The 23,687-nt window shown below is 43.6% G+C and overlaps 1 protein-coding gene and 1 long non-coding RNA gene across 2 annotated transcripts in view; one reads left to right on the top strand and one right to left on the bottom strand.

Moving 5' to 3' along the window:
- Hacl (2-hydroxyacyl-CoA lyase) overlaps positions 1-15,594 on the top strand; it is a 33,783-nt gene extending 18,189 nt beyond the window's left edge. The window contains exons 11-17 of the mRNA XM_084593810.1: positions 1,932-2,033; positions 2,650-2,703; positions 5,035-5,135; positions 5,763-5,921; positions 12,306-12,416; positions 12,986-13,172; positions 15,083-15,594. Coding sequence (XP_084449936.1) covers positions 1,932-2,033; positions 2,650-2,703; positions 5,035-5,135; positions 5,763-5,921; positions 12,306-12,416; positions 12,986-13,172; positions 15,083-15,115 — 747 coding nt within the window. The 3' untranslated portion in view covers positions 15,116-15,594. The remainder of the gene's footprint in view (positions 1-1,931; positions 2,034-2,649; positions 2,704-5,034; positions 5,136-5,762; positions 5,922-12,305; positions 12,417-12,985; positions 13,173-15,082) is intronic.
- Positions 15,595-20,834: 5,240 nt separating this feature from the next.
- On the bottom strand, positions 20,835-23,453 carry LOC146198356 (uncharacterized). The gene is made up of 3 exons (XR_014704979.1): positions 23,110-23,453; positions 22,258-22,361; positions 20,835-21,550 (listed from the first exon to the last, which is right to left on the bottom strand). It is a non-coding gene; the product is annotated as an uncharacterized LOC146198356 (long non-coding RNA).
- Positions 23,454-23,687: the final 234 nt, after the last annotated feature.

The following is a 23,687-nucleotide window of genomic DNA, read 5'->3' as shown; positions in this document are numbered from 1 at the left end:
AGAAGCTCCCATTCAGCATGCCCCAGTAGACATTCCTTTAACAATCCTGTTAGCACAATGCATGAGGAAAGTCCTGTTCAGCATTGCCCAATGACATGGTATACCATTTTACTTTCAATTGTGCTTGTTGCTCTTTACTTCTTATTTCAGGTTTGTTACCTTTACTAGAGATTGTTTTTTGCTTGAACATTCTAGCTGACCTTGAGGAAAGTGTTTTGAAAAGCTTTGTAGGAATGTGCGAATATTGAAATTTTGGAATACGAATCCAATATGAATGTGGGGGAAAAAGGCCTTTGAATATCGAAATCAAATGTCAAATATTTGATCAGTGGAAAAAAATTAGAACATTAGAAAATAGCACACATTGTTTGTCTTGTTTATCTCAGAATTCACATGGTGCTCACGAATTGCAAACTAGAAATGACAGAAGTGTATACCCTACTGAAAAATCCAGCATAAATTTCATACAGGATTTCGTATACTGGTGTTTTGTACAGGAACGACCTGCATGAAACTTAGTGGAGCAGTCATATCGCTTCTCATTAATTCGGCCTTCAAGGGACCAGAATAAAATGTCTGAATTAATCGAAAATTTTAATTATCAAATGTGCGTGAAAAAACTGCTGAAAATCTTTTACATCACAGTAATTGCATTTGCTGAACACACAATGGTTGTCCGCATTTGAGATGAAACAGAAATAAAAATCAAGTTTTGTTTTTTCTTCTGTTTCATCATGTGCTTCGCTTTGTGCACACTGTCATGAAGGTGCTCTTTGCAAAAAAGCCCCCATCGCATATTGAGGATGCTTCATGGCATAGTTTACGCATTCAATCATTGCGGCGAGCGCGCAGTGCGGTACGCACATTGTTGGAAAGGTTTCTCTTCACAAAACAGCCCCTTCATATTTTTAGGATGCTTCACTGCACTCTCAATATGGTCAAGCATTGTAGTCGAGCACAAAATCTGCAGTGAATTCGATCTAATTTTTGAGTGTCCAGAAGTTTTGAATATCAGATTTTTGGATATGGATCAAATAGGATTCATATTCAAAATTTCGAATATTTACATATCTCTAGTGTTTTGTTAACTAACTTTTAAGGTCAGTATGTCACACAGTGAAAAGATTTTGCTCCTATATTAGCAGTATTCTTTTCTTTTGCAGCATGAGCTACACCCCTTAAGGTGTCTCTCTCGGGCAAATCAGTGAGGCACTGAAGCAATGCAGACACTCTGCCTTTGTCACGGTGGGATGTCACGCACCACAAGATGGGCACTTGATAGATTGAAGACACTATAAATAAGTAATTCTTGGTGGTGAGCAGGATTTGAACCTGTGGCAAAGGGAGCAGACCAGGCTTGCTGTAGGCTGCATTAAGCCACTATGCCATCATTGCAGCCTAGTATCCAGTCTTCATTAACTTGCATCTGTTCATGTGCAACTTCGTTAAAAATCAAGAGCGCACAGGCATTTACATATGCAAGCCAAAATTGCAACTTGTATCCATTTCAAAGTGCTAGCCTACAAGTGTGCAGCAAATCAGGAAACAGCCGAGACATTTCTACAACTTCAGTTATGACTGGTGTGGATTAACTAACTTAAAATATCTTACGTGGTAGCATTGTCATTGACTAATGTTAGTTATGCAACCGTCAGTTTCCTTCACCTGGTGCAAGAGAACGGTTTCAAATGGACACCTTCTCAACCAGAGCTCTTGGAGTTGTCTGATATCTGCGACGCAAGCTTTCATTTCTTCCATTGCACCAGTACCCCACCCTCTGGGTTGGGTACTGGTACTGTTTACAAGTACATGGGTCAGTACTTTAAATGGGGATGAGGAATAGTTCTAAACTGTGTCAGAGCCACCAGCCTGTGGATGATTGATGTATAGTTGATCGGTGTAGGGATTGAAAAGATGCTTACCTGATCCAGCTGGCGGCGGAGCATGCCAAGGACCCCTGGCATTACCCTGCTGATACAGAGTGGTGGCACGCGCTTCGTGGCAAAGTGGCTGCCAATGAGAAAGCTGTTCAGGTGAGAAGCCGTCTACATTTTAGCTGCATTGAGTAGCTCTCGCTGAGTAAACCTTATGCTTGGCTTTCAAAATGCTAGCGTAACAATGAAAACCTATATCACAGCCAGCAAACAAAGTTGCGCATTAGATCCTTTATGGCCAAGTTAGGTGATGGTATCGGCTTAGCATTTTGTTTTCTTTGCTAATGTAGCTGCAGTAGAGTGTTCTACAGCTTCCAGTCCGTTCTTTCCTGAAAACGCAGAAGCTTGTTCATGACTAATGTGTCATTTATTTGATTCAACTTTTTTAAGATGTGCTGCGGCTCATACATCAGCTTACATTTGGTGGTTTTGTGCCTTTTGCATACTCATTATTTTGATCTAATTGCTTATTTTGTATGTTTTCATGTCATGTGGTGCTTTGGCAGGCATAAATAATAACGCTACATTCACTGTTATCACTCATCACTGCCATGGGTGCAAAGGATTACTTTTCCTCCATATTTTAATTGCTTAATTGGCTCTTGAAGGAAAAATGTCATATCTTTTGCTTTGGTTTCACAGTTGCATCTGGAACTCACTCACACTGCATGGATGATGCTTGAATTAATGTGGATATGTTCTTTGTTTCTTCCAGGAGCTATCATCATCCAAGCAGCTTCCCATGAATTTCCACACAGCATACAAGCAGGTTGGTACTTGCAGTAACATTCCTATGGTTTTAGCATTAAAATAGTACTTTTCACCACGGCAATGCAATAAACCTCATTACAAGAGACACTCAAGGGACCCAAAAAACATGTCTCTTGTAAGCAAGGTCTCTTGTAACCAAATATTCTAAAAGCACTGTGCTAATCAGTTTACTGCACATCAGCATATAGATGCATTCATACGGATTAACAGGAAATTGTTCACAAAAGCTTAAAGAAGATATTCATACTACTAGTATGTATTTTTGTGAGTGCAGAGTGTATCCCTTCCCAAATTCTGGAGGTAAAGCACTTCACTTTGCAAGCCTTCCTGTTGCTCTAATACCTTTGAAGCACTCTTATATGCTCGTCACCCTCAGATGCTTACATGCTTGTCACCCTCTGATGATTCACAAAGAGAAAGCCATCAGGATTCTGAGCTTTCATCTTGTGATCAAATTTTAACAGCGAGGAGTTAAAAATGCTGGATGTCATTCATGAATTTTGATTTGCTTCGTAGGTGACAGTAATGCGATGCCAATGGCTGAAACAGCGGGGTCGTTTTGACTTTCCAACCATGGGGAAGCACTCCTCAGTTCCTGACATATACAGCAAAAAGGACACTGATATGGAATAGAATTTAGCTAAGGGAATCTGAAGTGCATCATGTACGAGTTGGTACGTTCCATATGCATTGCATGAGCACACCTGGGTTGTGTCTCTTCTAAATAGTGAAGAAGTTACTTTAGGGACCTGCAAATGTTGTCCTTAATAACCGAGTGTCTCTTGTATGCAATGTTGTTAACATGGCAAACGTAGGAAAACCAACCAAACCATTTTCAGTTGTCTCTTAAAACCGAGTGTCTCTTGTAACAGTGTCTCTTGTAATGAGATTTAACTGTATATCCACACGCAGATGTATATTATGAGGTGTTGTTTTGTAGGCTGTCGAAGTTCGCCCAGCAGAGCATTTCCTGAATCTAGAACATGCTCAAGTAGTTTGTAATCTCGTGTAGAATATGGGCTTTATTTTTGAGTGGGGACAGGTTACTTTGTTCAAGCTGTTTTAATATCAGACCTATTTCAAGAAAAAGAATATTAATCAGTAAACATGAAGCCTTGTAGTATAACTTCCTTTTGATGTCAGAAGCTGATGTGTTTTTAATGAAATGACTAAATCTTTGAATCTAAGCCAACCCAAGAGATTCATATGTCTTGCTCTTAAAAAAAAATATCGGCCTTAGATTCAAATAAATGCGGTAATCTCCATTGAGGGGCTGCAATACGAATTAAGTATGTGAACTCCATAGAAGTCAAGTTATGCATGGTAGAAAAATCGCCTTTTCTTTCTGATGACGAATGAAAATAAACTAGACCCACACTTCAGGGCACGAGAGGGATAGTAGCACTTATGAGCTATGACCTAAGAGATAGGGCATCAAGGCAAAGTAGCTATGCTTGCCTAATGCTTATCGCACCATCCAGTCTTAAAGACCATGTATATGAACATTATGAATGCTGTCACATGAATGGACTGCATAGTGTCAGTGAATCCTTCGTCCCACTTGTGCTGACTACTGAGGGATATATTGTGTGTCGACTTGGGCCTTGTTTTTCGAGCAGTACCAGTTTTTAATAATTAAATATTCTAGTATATTCAATTCTGTTCAAATTATTTCCAAAATGCACAACTTGATTTATTTGAATAATCAATTGTGTCGATATTCGATTTGGTATTTAAAATTTTTTCGTATTTGCACAATTTTTTTAAAGCAATCTCACCATTCCTAGGCCCTCGGGCTTTTTCCCCTTTGCTAATATCCGCATGGTTCCTCAGCATGCTAAAACTGAGTCCTGACTGGCTATTCACTGTTTATGTGATGGAGCTCCTCCTTAAGATATATTTTTAGCAGCCTTTTTTTTCTGTTGCTTCTTTGAATTCTGAATTCAGGTTTTACTACCTGTCATGTTATCTTTAGTTGCAAGTTGTATCAATTTTTGTATATTCATATATATTCTAAGCAGAGTGCATTCCTGTATGTCATGTTTTTCTTATTGTAATGAATCTGAGCCAGTCTCTTGTTGTTCAGTTTCAGTTGCACAAAGGCCATGCTTCGTTTAAGAAGAGGTGAAAAAAGAAACGTTTGGTGAAATCTTTTCATTCTGATCAGACATTTAATATTCGACTCGATGTTCGTCATTTTCTTCCTGTTTGAATTAGAAAATTTTGCAATTTGCACACCTGTTCGACAATTGTTCATAATAGTCAGCTGTGAAAGATGCTGACATGCCACCTTGATGTTTTTAGTCTCTAATTCTGAAAATGTTTGCAGATTGCTGACCTCATCCCGAAGGATGCAGTCATAGTGAATGAAGGAGCAAACACAATGGACATAGGGCGGACAATGCTGCCCAACTACCTGCCCCGACATCGGTGAGGGCGTACTAATCCGAGGCCGCCTCCATATGATCATTTGGTATTGCAAAGCAAAAAGAAAACATGGCTTTAATGGAAGTGTAAAAAATGTGAACACACCTAGAACCTTATTGATAAGTTTGTTTTAAACATGTGAAGAAAAGCTATTATTGGGAAAATATATGACCCAAACTACCAAATTTTGAGAAATGTAATTGTAGATAAAGGCATTTATTGACCATTTCACTTTGCAAAAAAAAACAATATCGATCAGCATTTGTGATCCCAACAGCTGCATTTTTAGTGCTTGTAGAATTGATTCCATGTTTGCATTGTTAGTGCGGAGGAACCGTCGCGACAGATCCAGTCCTTCTACACCTTATTGTTTAGAATGCTTCGCTTGCTTACACTGGTGTGCTGCGGGGAAGTCATTGCAGTAAACGTCGTAGCAGATTTGCTTGCTGCTACGTTCTTTGATAACCTATAAAAACAAAAAGAAAGCTCCCAGAGAGAAAGAACTCAACTTTTTTTATGCAAGGGAAGATTGTTGCAGAGTAAAGAACTGTAAGAATGCAGCTAGCTAGTAGTATATTGTGTGTGTGCTAAAAGGTCTTATGTGATAATGGTTTATGTTGTTTTATGCAGGCTGGATGCTGGCACGTTTGGAACCATGGGTGTTGGTGTTGGCTTTGCCATTGCAGCTGCTCTGTGGTGCCAGACTCAGTCGCCATCCAAGAGGGTCATCTGCATTGAAGGGGACAGTGCGTTTGGCTTCTCAGCCATGGAGATGGAGACAGCTGCTAGGCAAGTCAGACTAGACTCCATGTGCACTGTTCTGACTTGGCCACAGGCTGTATTTCTTTTCCACTTTTTGCACAGAGAGGCACATCGAGCGAAAAGCGCGGCCTGGGTCTGTAAGCAAAGGGATACAGCTCTATTTTCAAATGTTGCACAGTGTAGAGCCTTCATAAACACATGCAATCATTCAAGAGAAAAAGTAGGAATGCAAGTCTTAATAACAATCATAAGCTTTTATTTTAGAGCATGTACATTCTCCCTTAGCTAATCACCAAAGTTGTTAAATCGAGAAGATTGCTAGGTGTATATTGTTAAAGCTGTGCAATGGTTTTTGAGAGCCAATATATGAAGCCTGAGTAACATTTAAGAATAAACTGACAGTATTGGTATGGAAACAGATTGGAAACTGGGAGGCATATGGCACAGTTTATTAACCAAATGGCTTTTCGGAGTGAGACACATGATTTGGTGACACAGCAATACACATCATAACTAACTGAAATCTGTAGTCATAGAAAACCTGTAGATTGGAGAGTGAGTTTGCATTGTAAAAACTGTCAATAAGAAGCGGTTCCTTGAAATTTGCTTCCTAATGGGAAATGACTTGTTGGATTAATACCATACTATCACTGTTCATATTGATGTTCATAGAGCCCGCCCTATTGACTCAGTGGCTTTGGCATTCGGCTGCTAATAGCAAGATTGTGGGTTCTATTCTTACTGCGGCAGCCATATTCCAGTGGACACGAGCACGGCCGGTCTCGAGGGAGAGAGCGCTTCTCTTCTCTTACGGCCTCTCCAATGGGGTCTGTTTCTACCGCCCGCCGCGCCTCGGTGGGGTCGCTACCGCCCCACTGCTGCTCCTCCGCTACAGCCGTTCACGCGCAAGAGAAACGCGCGCTCGCTTTTAGCTTCGCCCGCGTCAGTTGCAACCGGCAGGTCCTGACATTTCGCCCCTTATGGTTTATACAAAATCCGTAATCAACATCGAATATTTATCGTGTACGAGGAATAAAATACAGTCAACAATCCGCTCACGCGCGCGCTCCTTCGTCAGTGCGGCCTCGCACGGTCGAATGAAGCTTCGGGAACACTTCAACATTTTTTACCCCTAAGTTTTCTAAAACTAAATTAACCAGGCTATGCAATGTGCATTTGAATGTTTTAAGCAGGTGTATGTGCATTTGAATGTTTTAAGCAGGTGTAGCGCGACCTGACGTGAGTGCATGGTGAACTGTTGGGTGGAGATTCTGTCAACCGCTACCGTTTTCGTTTAGATCAGAAGAGGCGCGGACAAAAATTCATGGCGCGTCTCAGATTCAGAGTAAAGAACAAAAATTTACTCATATAGTAAAAATTTCACTTGTCTAGTGGAGTGGGCTGTTTTAGCTTCGTTCAAAACATATCAGTCAGTTGAACGAACGAAGATGTATACAGTTGAATCCTGCCACAACGAATACCGCCACAACGAAATTTCCGCGACAACGAATAATTTTTTATTCCCCGCGAGTATCCTATAAGAATTAATGGCCTAAATTTCTCTGCACAACGAACCATTTTTGCAGAGCGTTTCCGCTTCAACGAAATTTTCGCGTTCAAAATCGAAACCGAAACTAGTTTTATTGGCGAGAAGTCCAAGTCAAATCCAAAGCCACATTAAGCATGAAATCACGTGATTGCAGTTTCGCCATTTTGTCTTTGTGTCGTGGTCGCGTTGTTCACTCGCTGCCTTTCTCTTCGACAACGACGAGTTTTCATCCGCAGGACACGATGGCAACGCAAGTGAAAAAACGCAAAACTCTTTCCCTTGAGCAAAAAGCTCAAATAATCGCCCAAGCAGAAAGCGGAAGGAAGAAAGCGGCAATTGCTGAAGACTTCGGAATTCCTGCAAGTTCGCTGTCAACGATTCTAGGCAATAAGGACAGCGTGAGAATGGCACTTGCTTCAGGCACATCCTCGAAGCACAAAAAGGTGACGCGGCCCCTCCATGAAGAGTTGGACAAAGCAGTGCATGCGTGGTTTGTGGAAGCACGAGCCAGCAACGTCCCCCTGTCCGGAAGCATCGTCCAGCAGAAAGCCTTGAACTATGCATGCCTACTTGGCATTGATGATTTTAAAGCCAGCATTGGCTGGCTAAACCGTTTCAAGGCCCGCCATAACATCGTTGGAAAAGTGTTGTGCGGCGAGTCAATGTCAGCAGACGTGGACGGAGCAGCTGCTTGGAAGGCGAGTAACATGGCCGGAATTTTAAGCAACTTCGCGCCTGCAGACATTTACAACGCCGACGAGACCGGGCTATTCTACGAGATGTTGCCGGCTAGGACGCTCGACTTCAAGGGGCAGCGCTGTCACGGCGGCAAACACAGCAAAAAACGCATCACAGTGCTGCTTTGCACAAACATGGATGGCTCGGACAAGCGTCCGCCGTTAGTCATAGGCAAAAGTGCCAAGTCGCGCTGTTTTAAGGGAACTCGTAGCCTACCTGTGCAGTACAAGGCGAACAACAAGTCATGGATGACCCGCGCTATTTTCACCGAGTGGATGATGGCATTCGACCGCGACATGAAGCGGCAGGGCCGTAAAGTTTGCTTGCTTTTGGACAATTGTTCAGCGCATCACTCCGACGAAGTCAAGCTCACTAACACGGAGCTGAGGTTTTTCCCTCCCAATTGCACGTCTGTCTTACAGCCTCTCGATCAGGGCGTGATTCTTAGCCTGAAGCGCGCTTACCGCGGGAGGTTAATTCAGCGGCTGCTTTTTAACACTGAAACCGGCCGAGACACGAAGGTGGACTTGTACGTGGCACTGCAGATTATGTCTGCTGCCTGGAGCACACTGGGGCGCTCAGTAATTGTGAACTGTTTCAGGCACGCCGGATTTGCCGAAGGTCGACCCGTACACTCTGCTGGCCTAACACCAGGCGTTACAGACGACGACGAAGAGGCGTCACCGGCTCCGGGGATCGCGGCCGCCTGGAAAACGCTGGGAGAAATAGGAACCGTGCCGCCTAATCTCGAGCTCGACGAATACATCGGCGCTGACGCTTGTGTTGTTGTTCACGAAGATGTGAGTGATGAGCAGATCATAAAAGCTGCCCGGAATGATAAGGACTCTTCCGATGAAGAAGACGACGACGTACAGGAAGCGCCGGCTGCGGCAACCGCCGTACAGGTGATGGACGCTTTTGATGTCATCAGGAATTTCGTTGCTGTCCGAGACGACGATGTTGCAATGGGTTTGCTGACCGAGTGCGAAAATCGCGTGATGGCGTTGCTCGCCGTGAAGCGTAAGCAAACCAAGCTTACAGATTTTTGGCATTAAACGCCTTTGCTGCTGCTTGGGCAATTCTTTCTGCGTTTCACGTCAAATTTTTGCGATAACGAAGTTCCGTGAGAACGAATTTTTTTTCGTGCACCGTGAATTTCGTTATAGCGGGATTCAACTGTATGTAGTCTCGCGACTACTTTTAATCAAGGAAATCGGCATAAACAGTTAAGCAGAATCGAAAAGAGCGGCAAACAATAAAAAAATTGTCCTTTAAAGGTACACATTGCACTATATGTTCATCAATTCATCAAAACGCGACCTGCGTCTAGAAAATTCAGTCTCAAAATCTTCCTGCACGGCTTGTGCACATAAGGAGTTGGCCTCTCGGTCTTCTCTGTCACTTTCCTGGTATAATTAATTGAGAAGAAGAACTCTGAGAAATGTTTCAAGTATCAAAGAAGCGGACCTAATAACATAGCTGTTGTCAATTCCTTTCGTGCAACTCAGTGTTGAATTCTGAAATGCTGACTGAATCAGGATCTTAAGTACTTCAAGAACATTTGTGTGTATAGTCGGTGCACGGCAGCTTTTTCTAAAAAAAAAAAAAAAAAAAGAAGAAAAAAAAAAAAAAGCTTGACCAATAGGGCAACAAGCTCTGGTTTCGGATAATGCAGTCCACTAGAATATTGTCCTCGTAGAAGAGCGTACTACATGGGGCTGCTTCTTTCGCTATAGTTTCAAGAAGAATAGAGCAAGCGTCACATCCGAAGTTGATTAATCAACTAAACGATATATCCAGCGGCGTAAGGTAAACCGGAATATGTGACAGTGGGAAATGGGATGGTAGGAGATGCCATCACTTTCTTCAGTGCCTTGATTTTGCTCTCAGATGAAACGTCTGTCTTGACAATGTAGTCATGTGCCGCTAGCTGTTACGGCCCTCGCATCTAGCATATGTCATTTCCTTCCGCACATTAACCTTACTTTCCCGAAGAGAGCCTCAATATAGGTCGCTATATAGGGCTTGAAATGAGCCTTCAGTGAGAGTGTTTTTCTTTAACGCTTTAAAGTTTCTTGCATACTTTCGATATAGCAGGTGAACTCATTTGTAAGTCATTGCATCGAGTATCACCTTCATCATTTATTGGCCTCTTTTTACCACTTCGAGCACAAGTGGTGTCATGAATATCAAACCATGTTTTAGTGCTTTCATAAAAAGCTTAATATCATGTAAAAATTTCATTAAAACAATGTTTATTTGCAAAATTAAAATAATGTGTATAATACCACACATTGGCTAATATATGAATTGTAATAACATTTAAAACTCAACCCTGCAACATTTACTTTGACTGTTATACTAATCTTTTATATCATGCAAGCATTTTGCAATTTACATTACATTTTTATGAAATTATTTTCATCTTCGGTGTTGCATGAATGGTTTCGCATCTAGCGCTAAAGACGGTTTTGCTGTAGCAGACGAGTTGCTGTCATGTTAGCCTTGAAGAAGCTTTGATGTGATCACTTCTCATTCAGTGTTTTTTTTTTTGTTCCTATTCTTGTACAGGCTTGGGAAAAATACGGACTAAAATGGACAAAAGTATCTACCATGCCGCAATGTACGCCATGCTTGTCGAACGTTTGCTGAACGATGGTGTTTTTTATATCCGTTCACGTGTGTAGTACGTTGACGACATGCCGCTGCATCATCTACGTTCTGTGTTCTTTAATTTTGGGGCTGCACTAACCACGAAACTCGCGAGCGACAGCGCGAAACCAGGCAAAAGCCACCCGCCACCGCTGAAGCAGACGCGGAACAAACAGTGAGCAGGTCGCGCCCCTTGCGGTGGCGGAGAGCGCAACTCAAGGAGAAACATTCCCATTGTTCCCGCGGCGATTGAGAAGGCCGTAAGAAAGAGCGCGCGCTCTCCCCCGAGACCGGCCGTGACACAAGATACAAAAACTCACAAGACTGTTAACCCCGCCAAGGTGGTGCAGTGGTAGGGTGCTTGACTACTGTGCCCAAGAATGTGGGATCGCCTAGGCGACCGCTTTTCGATGGAGGCAAAAAGCTAGGCACCCATGTGCTGTGTGATGTCAGTGCACATTAAAGAACCCCAGGTGGTCGAAATTTCCGGAGCCCTCTACTAGGCGTCTCTCATAGCCTTAGTTGCTTTGGGACGTTAAACCCAACAAAACAAAGCAAACATGAGGCTCTTTGATAGCTATGAGAATATTTTAATTTCAAATATATTGCAGCAAAGAATTTGAAATTGACATGCATATATGTGTCGTTGTAGAACGCCCTCTTTGTTTTTTCACAGACATACATACATACACTCGTTTTTCGATTAGAGCTCCTCTCCAGCACACTCTCTGCCTTCCAAAGTAACCACCCTCCAGTTATGCATTTCTGCGCTTTTGCAACACCCTCCTTCCACTGTAACCACTTGCCGGATGGTTCCGGTGGTAACCGTCCTGCTTGTCATTGTACCCTCCTGCTTTCTTGGTAACCTTTCCAGTGATACCCATGGCATCTACCTTCCGGTTATGCCGACTACCACACTATACTGGCGTGAAACTCAGGAATGCGGGCCGCACAGCTATTTCTCTAAAAATGCCTATGTGTTGTGCAATGTCAGCGCATGTTAAATAACTCTAGGTGGCCTAAATGTATCCATAATTCTTCACTACGGCATTCTCGTAGCCCAAGAATCACTGTGGGATGTGCCACAGTTATATTGTTATCGCCTATCGGACTGCAGCGGTGACATCAAACCTCTCATGCGGGAGGTTTGATGTTTGAGTCCCAGCACCTCTCAGTACACAAAGGTGATACAGTTGGCGCAAGCTTTCGGCTGGCCTGGTGTAATCTGGGGTTAAATGCCTGAAGGGGCCTTTGACCACGCCTTGTATGAAGAAAAATATCTTGTGGAGTGGTGGTACTCTTTGGCCGAAGCTGCCCTTAAGCCATAAAAATGCATCACCATCATCACAATCATCATATTATAAATTATTCACTGGGCATAAAGTGCCCATAGCAGGATAGTTCAGGTTAAGCGAATTGGCTCCAGCACCTTGGTTATGCTGTGACAGTCCAGCCTGTATTTCCCCTTCCAGGTACAAGCTTCCAATCATTGTCATAGTCATGAATAACTCCGGCATCTATAGCGGCTTCGATGGAGAGACCTGGGAGTCCTTTCTGCAGTCAGGAGTGCACCCCTGCATCTCGTGAGTGCTGCTGTCTATCCCAGGAAGTTTTGTATCTTTCAATTAGATGCTTGCTTGAAGCTGGCCTACTTTATCCTTCTCCTTAAGTTCTTGTATGTGTAATCGCTGAATTTTGTCATTGCACAATTTTTTGAGAAGCCATCTTTCTTTGAGAAGTTCTGCTTGTTACTCTTGTATATTTGTCACTGTTGGATCTGCCACTGCAAACATCATCTTTTACTCCACTTCTTTTTTGCCTGCTTTTCCATACTTGGGCAAAGCATGATTGCAAAGCTATTTGAATGCCTATGCACTTTTATGTTCCAGTGGTTGCCACTAAGGCTTAGCAGGCCAGTTCACTTTTTAATTTTATTGCATTACCTTGCGAGACATTTTTGTGAACCTCTGTGGTGCTTTTATTACTTTGGTGATTCCATACCTTGCCCATTCTGGGCCCCAGCTATGAATTTAATTAACCACCTGGCTGCAGTTTCTTAGTATGTTGAAGTACAATAGGCTAGGGTATGGTTTCATACATAGCTGAGCTGCATTAATTATGGTTTATAGCGGATGCGTGCATGCTTCTGCAGACTCCCAGCCAACTCACTCCAGCCGGACGTCCGCTACGACCAAATGGCGGCCATGTTTGACGGCAAGGGCTTTAATGTCACGACGCCTGAGGAACTGCGTGCAGCCTTTACAGAGGCCCTTGCCATAACAGACCGGCCAACCATTATCAATGTCATTATCGACGGCATGGCTCAGAGGAAACCCCAGGTTTGCTTCTGTTCTTTTCTTTTATTGGTTTTCTGTCTAGGTGAGAACTAATGTTACTCATGCTAAACAGGACTCAATGATCTAAATGTAGCAGGAACTTCAGTAACTGCTCAACTGCAGCTGCTGACCTCATTATCAGTGTAGTGTTTAGTTTTACCTGTATAGTACATTGCATCATCTTTAATAAAAGTGGTCTGGTATTTGAAACTGCTTCTTAAAATTTGGTATTCTCGATTTTGCAATCAATGAGTCCAAAATTTGAGTGGTGATGTAAGGCTAGAGTCATGAATTTGACCAATCAGCTCACTTTCATATTGGTATGTTTTATGACCCTCTAACTTGATGGTAACCAGCACACAAAATTTTACTGTGATCTGTGCCTCCGGAGAAGGATAACTGGTTAATGGTTGGTTAATGTGCCTGTGGCTCCTCTGTACTGCACTTATACCACTGACAGAAACGACTAAGCAGTGCTAACAGAGGAGATGGGAGAAAGCGAGGCAGGCGTTCGTTCTGAGTAGCAGTGAAATGATTAATTGAGGCTGGTTTAACTCGGCTCTTTGCCAGTCATCCAAATTTCATAAATTAATTTTATTTTCTCCAAATTAATTTTCCAGTCTTTCCACACTGAGATTTTGGAGTTTGGATTTTGGAGGCTTGCTAGGATAAATTTTGCAAAATGGCTGGAGCTTCTACAAGAGCTGGCAACCAACAATATGCAATATGCGCTCATTCTAGCCGGCTGTTTTTCATTCCTTGCACCCGAGTTACCCTAACATCAGCTACATTTATAGTTTTATGTTTGTTCTATTTTACTACATTCTGTCTGTATAGCTTTTATTTTAATGTTCTTTGGTGCACTGCATCTGTTAAAAGTGTCATGGGGAAGCAGCAGAACACAGATGATTGGAGGGCATTGCTGCAAGAATCTGAAATGAAGCAGCCTCTGCATTTAGCTTGGCTTATTGGATGTTTTTTATGCAGAGGTAATTATGAGAGGCCAAGCTTTGGCATATGCGTAATGTGTGAATAGGTCAGTAAAACTCCTCAGACAACTTATCTATTTTTTGAGTTTGCTGTCATATTTGTTACTGGCAGAAAATGAACAACCACTTCAGATGAGAACGTTCAAGTGCATCTTCTTGGGCATACAAAACCGCCTTATAAAATTACATTATTTTTGCAAATTTAGCTGGGGGATCTCACAAAGATTATTTAGCTTACTGTAAATGAAATTGGCAACCATGCAAAAGACCATGACCTTGAATGAGAACTGGAGAATTGCGCTCAGGGCACCAGGTTCATTATGCTACCTCATTGCATAGTGTCACTTTTGAAGTTTGTCCTCATTTCTGTTGTTTCAAAACAGTGTTTTAAATTGCATGTCATGTAAGTTTTATACCATTTGGTCAAGTAACTGCCATCATCTTTAATGTGAAGAGGGCCAGTTGACCACTTGGACATGTGCAATTTTAAGACTGTGTGAACTCTTTCCTTTTTTTATTTATTTCAGTAGCTTGTAGGCAGCAATCAAGCCAGCAGAGCTGTAGACGTGATAGCATTGCTTTTTACGGCATTACAACACACTTCGCTAATTAACTTATTGTTCGTATCTTTTTTTTTGCCTGTTAGGAAAAGCACAAAAGGGCCAGTTGACCACTTGGACATGTGCAATTTTAAGACTGTGTGAACTCTTTCCTTTTTTTATTTATTGCAGTAGCTTGTAGGCAGCAATCAAGCCAGCAGAGCTGTAGAGGTGATAGCATTGCTTTTTACGGCATTACAACACACTTTGCTAATTAACTTATTGTTCGTATCTTTTTTTGCCTGTTAGGAAAAGCACACATTGGCATTTGTAGATGAAGCACAGAAGAATAATTTTTCTTCTGTTGGGTTTTTCTTCCTTTCAGGATTTCGAGTGGCTGACAAAATCGAAAATGTGATGTCTACTAGACCACAACACAATGGTAGCATTGGAACTTGAGCAGAATGGCCTGTTGGTACCATCGTTTCTCTGTTCCATTCAAAGCTGCAGTTTACGTCTATACACTCATGCTTTCCCAACTGTTGCCTTTATATACCCGCAGGGGCTTACACTTTGTCAGATGAGTATAGCAGTGCTGGTCGCTGGGACTTTGTTAAAAAAATTTATTTAGTGTAGTTTGGTGTATTTTTGTTTATACGAATTAAGTAAATTGTGCAATTGCTAAAAATCTGTGAACTGCTTTGGCGAGAAAAAAAAGAAAAAGCAGTTGTAAGGCTTTAATGCCTTTCACTGTATGGGTGGTGATGGGACTCAGATCAATATCCTCAGCTGGCATGTCATCTGTCACAGTTGGCAGCTGTGAAGAGTGAAGAAAATAAAGGTGTACAGCCATTAGTGTTTATGTGAACGCAACACTTCATGCAGAACTTGCTCTAATTGTTACTCCTAGTCTCTGTGCTGGCATGTCTCGTGCAAAGCACTAAACCAGTTGTTTTCCTTATCAAGGCAATGTTTTGTTTGCATAGTTCCTGTTTATGTGCATTGATACCTGTTCACAGTGTACTTTGCCTTTGTACGAGGGCAAGTCAGATTATTTATACTTACTGTCCTACGATTTAGTTACACAAAGATAGGTATACAATGCACCCATATCTTTCTGCATAGTCTCATTGCTTTTTGATGCACTTGCTCCATCAGGCCACAAACTCATGTACTCCATCCAAGGAAAAAATTTTCATTTGGTTGTGAAGCCACTTTTTTGCCACCTCTGGCACTCCTCTGCAACACGCCTTCTGCGACATATGTGTCACGTTATTGCACTTGTAGTCTCACATATGCATTTTGACTGCAGATTTGCCTACTAGCTATTGCCCCGTAAAAATGGCCACTCCACTGGAAGCACTCGGGAAGAACAGTGAGTGGTGATTAGATTTCTCTGGTCAGAAAATGTGAAAGAGGCCGAAATTCATCATAGACGTTAATATTAGTACTCGAATACCCTGCCTACATTCCAGATCTCTTTCCCTCCGGCTCTCATATGTTTAGGACACTCAAGGATGCTTGCAAGGTTGCCGTTTTTGCACAGACCTTTACCTGCCAGAAGTGGCACAAATGTGGCCTCGCAACCAGCCAAAAACCTTCCTTTGGGAAGAATACCGTATATATACTCATGTGAGGGCCGCGCCCACAACTTGGCTGCCTGTAATTCGAAAAAAAGAAACTGAAATGTCAGCCGCAAAACTGTTTCATGCACACATAAGATTTGCCATGTAAAAATTATGATGACCATGAAAATGTCGTCCCGCCCTTTATGCTCGGCCTGGAACACCATACACGCGGTCCATCAGCGATGCTAACTCATCTTCTCACATGGAAAGGTCTAACTAGTTCTAGATGGTTACAGTTGGGACCAATTCAGCTGTGCTATGAAACATTCCCATTTGGGAACAGTTGGCAGATGGTCCCAGCTAGAGCCAACAGGAACCATTTGCAACTCGTCCCAGCTGGCTATTATTCCATAACACAATTGAACTGGACCCAGCTAGGGCCAATCCGCCTTTTGCGCGAGGATGTGGCGCCATCATGCGGGAGCGGGCGGGAAACACATTGAGCGGCAGTGTAGCAGGCGACGCGAAAGCGCACCATACGAAATGGCCACGCCAACGCTGGTAGAAAGCGAAAGCTTCCCCCCTTTTTTGGCCTCGAAGCGGAAAGTAGTGACAGTGATTGCAGCATATCATGTTCACGCAGTATGGGGGAAGGTAGAGCGTTTTCACAATCCACTCATAACGCACGTACGCATATACTGTCTTCGTATTGTAAGAGCGTGTAGCGCGGGCCGTGTTCGACGTGACAGAATGAGACGCTCTCAGCGTGCAGGTTTTCGGCAGACAGGAGAGCGTGAGGGCAGAGAGAGAGAGAGAGGGATCTCAAAGGGCAAAGCAGCCAGGGGTTTGTTGATGCTGCAGAGCTAGGTGGAATCGTCTCCTGTGACTTTGAGCGGCGCATATGCGCGGGGTGTCTTGAGTTACCGAGCACAATGCGGTCACCGCGGCGCCGGCATGGTGCAATGGGCGTCGCTTCCTCCTCGCGTCATCTACAACCGTGCAGCTATAGGATTTCATCAACGAAGATCGGCAGAGAGGCACATATACACACCCCATGAAAAGGGCATTGTCCTGGCCGGAATGCACACCTGCAGGAAACGCGCTGCATTTTTCTGGCAATGGATGATTCAGAGCTATAGCTGGTTTCTGGCCTCAGGAGTCAGAACGGATGTGGTCGCAGTGGTGAAAAGGTTCTCGGTGCGCAGAGAACGGTCATTCTGTTATGAAAGGATCTCCAACGTTCATTTCTGCCTCCGCTGCGATTTCTGCGGAATCAACAACTTGGTGACACATGTGAATCTCCTACATATCGGATGCGCATCTCGGTCAGGAACCAACCCTGTTCTACGTCCAGAGCGATCCACTCTGCAAGTGAACGAGCATGAACCCTCCAGGAGACTCATTTATTGTGCCGGGCGGTTTCCTTGCCGTTGCAAACGGTTGGACGTAGACGACGATCATCAAGCTTCCTAACGAAGTGCATCTGATTGCATACACCAAAGGAACAAAATCCGGATGCTTTGGCGTGCACGAAGGCGAGCCTTTAATTTAAAAAAAAATACTGTGCATTGTGCAAGAGTGTCAAGTGCGTCATATGCTCCTAGCGGCAAAAACACAGATACTACAGGTATGTATGCATCTAAACGAAATATGCATGATGAAGAGTACCTACTGGAGTTTTCACCCAGGCTGTAGCGCACCAGGGATAGCTGCGATGAGGATTTTTTCGGTGCGTGATTGCTTTAGTTGCGCCGGGGCCTGAAGGCGATGTATTTTGTCCTTTCTTTTCTTTATGTGCGAAAGGGCTAGGTAGCTTAGATATCACAGGCGGCTCTGTGCGCTAGGCCGTAATATTTAGCATGTTTTATCGTGACTGCCTAACAAGAAAAAATATACGGCGTTTTAATGCACTGCCGCTCGCGAACCTCATGACCAGCTCAACCACTCGGCTCGCGAACGGCGGTGCATCACAACAAACGCCCAATTTTTCTTTTCTTTTTAGTCAGGCGGCAGTTGCGATAAAACATGCTAAATATTACGGTCTAGCGCACACAGCCACCTGTGATATCTGCGCTACCCGGCCTCTTCGCACATAAAGAAAACAAACGACAAAATACATCGCCATCAGACGCGCCGAACAAATGCTCATTGCGGCTATCACTTGGTGCAAACTCCGGTAGATACTTTTCATTATGCACATTTCCTTTAGATGCATACATACCTGTAACGAAGTGTTTTTCGCACAATCGAGAGTACGCAGTAAGTAGCTAAGGTCGGCCATTCACATCTTGGCGCTTGGTGGCCCTAATTGTAGCTTCATGTCGTTGTTGGCCGCGGCTCGGCGAAGGAAACCTGAAAAACCGCGTCGTGCATCTTGGCGCGCTTAGAGAGTGGCAGCCGTACGCAGCAGATGTGGTTGGCATCGCTTTGCCAAGCCTGTGACGGCCACCGTGCCGCCCGGTGCCGCCAGCCCCCGTGCACTGGCGGCGCCGAGAAACGCCGTCGACGCCGCACAATGTGTTTCCATCGGTCGCCGCTACGACTTCGCGCATGCGCAGAAAACTCGTGCAAAAGGCGGATTGCCAATTGGTTTCCTGCCAGTCTGAATATGCCAAATACTTGACAGGTCGAAAGCTGCTGAAAACGCAGTCAGTGACATTGCATATAGCGTGCACATTAGCACCAATACGGAAAACATCAAAAATAGGCTTTGAAAGCAAATGCACTTATTGAAGTCCTGACTGACTGGCTCCCTCCTTCATGAACAGTGGTTCCTTCTGTCCCGTATTTTCTTAGATGTAGAATCGTGAACAAGATCGCCTCCCCATCCACACCTTTCAAACAGCCTTCTGGTGGGGCGTAGCTGATTGGGAAATGTAAGACCAGTAGAAATATGTAAATCACTCCTGAAATTTTGCTGCGGAAGTCTATTTCGTGAAGAGGACTGTTAAATAACAAAATACAAGTTTTCAGGCTCATGCTTAAGTACAATGAGGTGTATGTCAAATGCATATGAAGCCAACATTTAGAGCAGCCTAATGAAAACAGCACTTCTAAGTTCACTGCTCTGCATGTGAACAACTTGGTCACTGATTTAATCTTTATTTAATGCATGAAGTTTTCAAGCAAAGAAACAAAATTGATTCAGGGCAAGTTTGGCAGGGAAATAATTTTGCTTCAATTCACACAGTTCACCAGAACAGGAGGTAAAATTACTACATACATCAGCCTTTCTATTTTGCAATGAGGCTGGCAGATGAATTATGCCAAAAATTTAACATCCAGCTTAACAAGATAAATTGGTATTCTAATTGCAGAGCAAAAACAATGCCTCGGCTAGAATGATAACACTTTTCCGGATGATGCGCAAGAAGCTTGGAGGTGATTCGTACCGTCTGCAAAGTGTTCCAACACTACAGTAAGTGCGGTTTTTGAACGCTGTTGCAGACAATGCACTGCCTGCCTCCAGTCCCCTTTGCGCCTGTGCATCTATGTGTCTATGCACAGCCATGCTGGACACATGGCACGCACGTTCACCCCTAGAATGGACGTCCGTGTACTTCCTTATATCTGCGAATGAATTTATGTTTGACAGCATAGCTTACACTAGGAAATTTCAGTGTGCAGGATAAAAATTAGTTGTGGTTTACCCCGCAGGGGGCACCTGTTAAAGCAGGTGTTTGTGTGTTTTGTGCGACACCACGGACCCCGAGCACCCACGTTTAGCCGTGCGTGGCATCGTCGTGTCTGGGGAAAAGGGGATCCTGGTGGTTGAGCCGATGCCGAGTGTTTGGACCTTTAAGGCCCCTCGGCGGAGGCAACACACCACTTTGGCCCACGCTTCCCATAGACGGCACCTCCGGCCTGACCCGACCGTGGGAAATCGGCAGTCGCCTTTTCCTGTCCTCCCCTCCATCTTTTGCTTTCCTGTCCTCTTGCTTACAACTTTCCTGTCTCCTCCTCTTTTCTTGGATTTTTCATTTTCCAGGCGGCAAGGGTTAACCTTGTGTGGCTAACCACCCTGTGTTATGCCATATTTGGTTATAGTCAGGGTGTAAGGCTGGCGTGGGCTGGACTTTCTCGGAAGCTCCCGTCCCGTCCCCTTGTTGGGCTCGGTGGTGGGCGGCCGCCACCCTGGCCGAACGTCAACAATATTTTATGGCTTCTTTACTCTCACATGATCGATCCCGAAAAAGGGGTCGCACCGACGAAACCTCTAAATTCTTTCTGAAAAACCCAAACAGGTTCCCACGATTTCATGTAGTACACAGTGACAACGCTGAGAAAACGGCTAGACAAATCTCACCTTTCATAGTGACCAAGACACTGACAGAAGTAATAGGTCAGGGTTACAACGTAAAGAAACTTCCGAACGGAGACCTTCTGTTGGAAATCTTCTATAACCATCAACATGAAAAACTGTCCACATTAAAGTCTTTTGGAGAAATCCCAGTGACCATCAGTCCACACCGTTCTCTGAACACTGTCCGCGGAGTTATCTCTGACGATGACCTCAGATCCTTAACCGAAGAGGAACTTCTAAAAGGCCTCAGAGACCAAAACGTAACAGATGTTTACAGAATAAAAATGAGGCGCGATGACAAAGAGATTCCGACCAAGCACCTTGTCCTGACATTTGCACAAAGTATCCTCCCCGAATCAGTCGAAATAGGTTATGTGAAACTTCAACTCAGGAAATATATTCCAAATCCTCGCCGCTGTTTCAAGTGCCAACGCTATGGTCACGGCTCCCAGACCTGCCGTGGCCAGCCGAGATGCGCAAAATGTGCTTCCCATGAACACGATTCCCAAAAATGTGAGGTTCAGACACACTTGTGTGCCAACTGTGAGGGTAGTCATCCTGCCTATTCACGCACATGCCCAATATGGAAACAGGAAAAGGAAATCATTACCATCAAGGTCAAAGAAAACATAACTTTCCGGGAAGCACGAAATCGTGTTCTGTCAAAAAAACCGGCCTATTCTGTTGTGGCACAACAGGGCACTGAGCCACAACAGACTCTGGCACCTGCCCAGGTTTCACACAGTGAACCGGGAGCAGGGCCATCCGTGCCCTTGGTGGCTGCGGCCAGCGCTGCACCACCACCAGAAAAACAGGCTGCGCAGACCCCCAGGTCAGCCGGCCTCAAGGCCTCCCACCATGCGGTGAGGGGAAATACAAACGCACCTGTGCGGTCCGCACGGGCGTCCAGCGTGTCAGAAGACGCGATGGACACAAGCCAAGGCAGTCCTGTGCCGTCGACGTCAGACGGACGGCACAGCTCCTTGGATAGACAAAAACGAGAAAAGCCCCGAATCAGAGGGCCTGAAAACAAAACTTAACTTGCTCTACTCATTTAATACAAAATGGCTTTCTTACAGTGGAACTGCAGAAGACTTTTAACTAATATAAATGACATAAAACACTTATTGGCCACTCACTCACCACTAGCCTTGTGTTTGCAAGAGACAAATTTAGGTCCCAAACATAAGAACATACTCAAAAACTATACAGTCTTCCGTCGCGACCGAGAGCAAGCTCTCAGGCTCTCAGGTGGCGTTGCCATAGTAGTAAAAAATGGAATAGCAGTTCGAGAATACAAACTAAAAACTAAGTTTGAAGCTATAGCGGTAACCTTACAGGCTTTTAAAACTATAACTGTGTGCTGCATATACTTAGAGCCGCACTTTAAATTTAGTAGTTATGAATTAGAAGACCTTTTAAAGCAGCTTCCAGAGCCATTTTTAATAGTAGGAGATTTTAATGCACATTCCATCCTTTGGGGCAGTAGAAAAACAGATACGAGAGGCGAAATCATCGAGGATTGTATACTATGTAATAATATCTGTCTTCTTAACACCGGAAAACCAACCTACTGTTCATCTAGTGCAGGCAAAATGAGCTGTATTGATTTATCCCTCAGCTCACCATCAATTTTTACAGATTTTAAATGGGACGTTTTAGATAATCCACACGGAAGTGATCACTTACCTATACTAATCAGCTTAACATCTTCACCACAAATCATCCCATCCAAGCCGCGACGCTGGAAGCTGCATTTAGCCGATTGGGCACTGTTCCGAGAGAAGGCCAGCCTAGAAAAAATTACTCTAGATAAATATAATATAGATGAACTAAACGATGCTTACACAAATTGTATCCTTACTGCAGCACATATAGCAATTCCTCAGTCCTCAGGAGTGGTGAAACAAAATCACAAAACCTGGTATTCAAAAGAATGTAAACAAGCAAAAAAAGAACAAAACAAAGCATGGGGAATTTTTCGCAGATACCCAACACAGGACAATTTCGTCAAGTTTAAAAAAGCAAGAGCAAAAGCCCGCTACATCCGCCGCCACGCCGAAAAAGCCTCCTGGCAAAACTATGTAACTTCTATAAATAGCTCAACAACAACAAAACAAATGTGGGAACAGGTTAGAAAGCTAAATGGCAGCTACTCTCCATTTACCATTCCCCTTCTAACAGCCCCCGGAGTACAGACAACTATACAAGAACAGGCCGACATTTTAGGTGAATACTTTTCTGAAGTTTCCAGTTCATCACACTACACTCAAACATTCCTAAAACACAAAAACATAGCAGAGAAACAAAAACTCCCTACAAGTAGTGGTACAAAAGAACCCTATAATAGTTTAATTACACTACAAGAAATAAAAAATGTCCTAGCTGCCGGTAAACAAACTGCACCTGGTCCTGACCAAATTCACTACAAAATGCTCGCCCACTTATCCGAACCTGCCATAGAGGCACTATTAAATTTTTTTAACAAAATATGGGTCCTAGGAAAATTGCCAGAGGCGTGGAAAAAAGCTGTTGTCATACCTTTTTTAAAACCCGGAAAGGAGCCGACATCTCCTGGTAGTTATAGGCCCATTGCTCTCACCAGCTGTTTAGCAAAATCATTTGAAAGTGTTTTAAACATCAGACTAACTTTTGTTTTAGAATCTCATCAACTTTTAAACATTCATCAGTGCGGTTTTAAAAAAGGATGCTCAACAACTGACCATCTCGTACGTCTTGAAAACACTATCAGAGAGGCTTTTATACACCGACAGCATTGCCTTGCCGTTTTCTTTGACCTTGAGAAAGCATATGATACGGCTTGGAGGTATGGGATATTGCGCGACCTAGCAGATCTAGGCATATGTGGCAGAATGCTAAAGGTTTTAAGTGACTTTTTATTTTTTTATTTTATTTAACAATACTGTTAACCCTCAAGCGAGGGTCCTTACAGGGAGGGTATGAAAACTCGTAGAAAATAGAATCATTCACAATCACTAAATACATCAGCAGAAGACAGTACATTCGTTCAAGCATCAAATAGCACTTTCAAGCAGATGGTCATCCAGAGATCGCTCAAATTCATGCAGATCATTCTGTTCTACAACACTCATTGGCAA

The sequence above is a fragment of the Amblyomma maculatum genome, chromosome 2, assembly GCF_055883805.1.
Source record: "Amblyomma maculatum isolate TAMU_Amacu chromosome 2, ASM5588380v1, whole genome shotgun sequence".
NCBI classification, from domain to species: domain Eukaryota; kingdom Metazoa; phylum Arthropoda; class Arachnida; order Ixodida; family Ixodidae; genus Amblyomma; species Amblyomma maculatum.
Note: the sequence above shows the minus strand (reverse complement) of the source record. Positions and strands in the feature narration are given on the sequence as shown.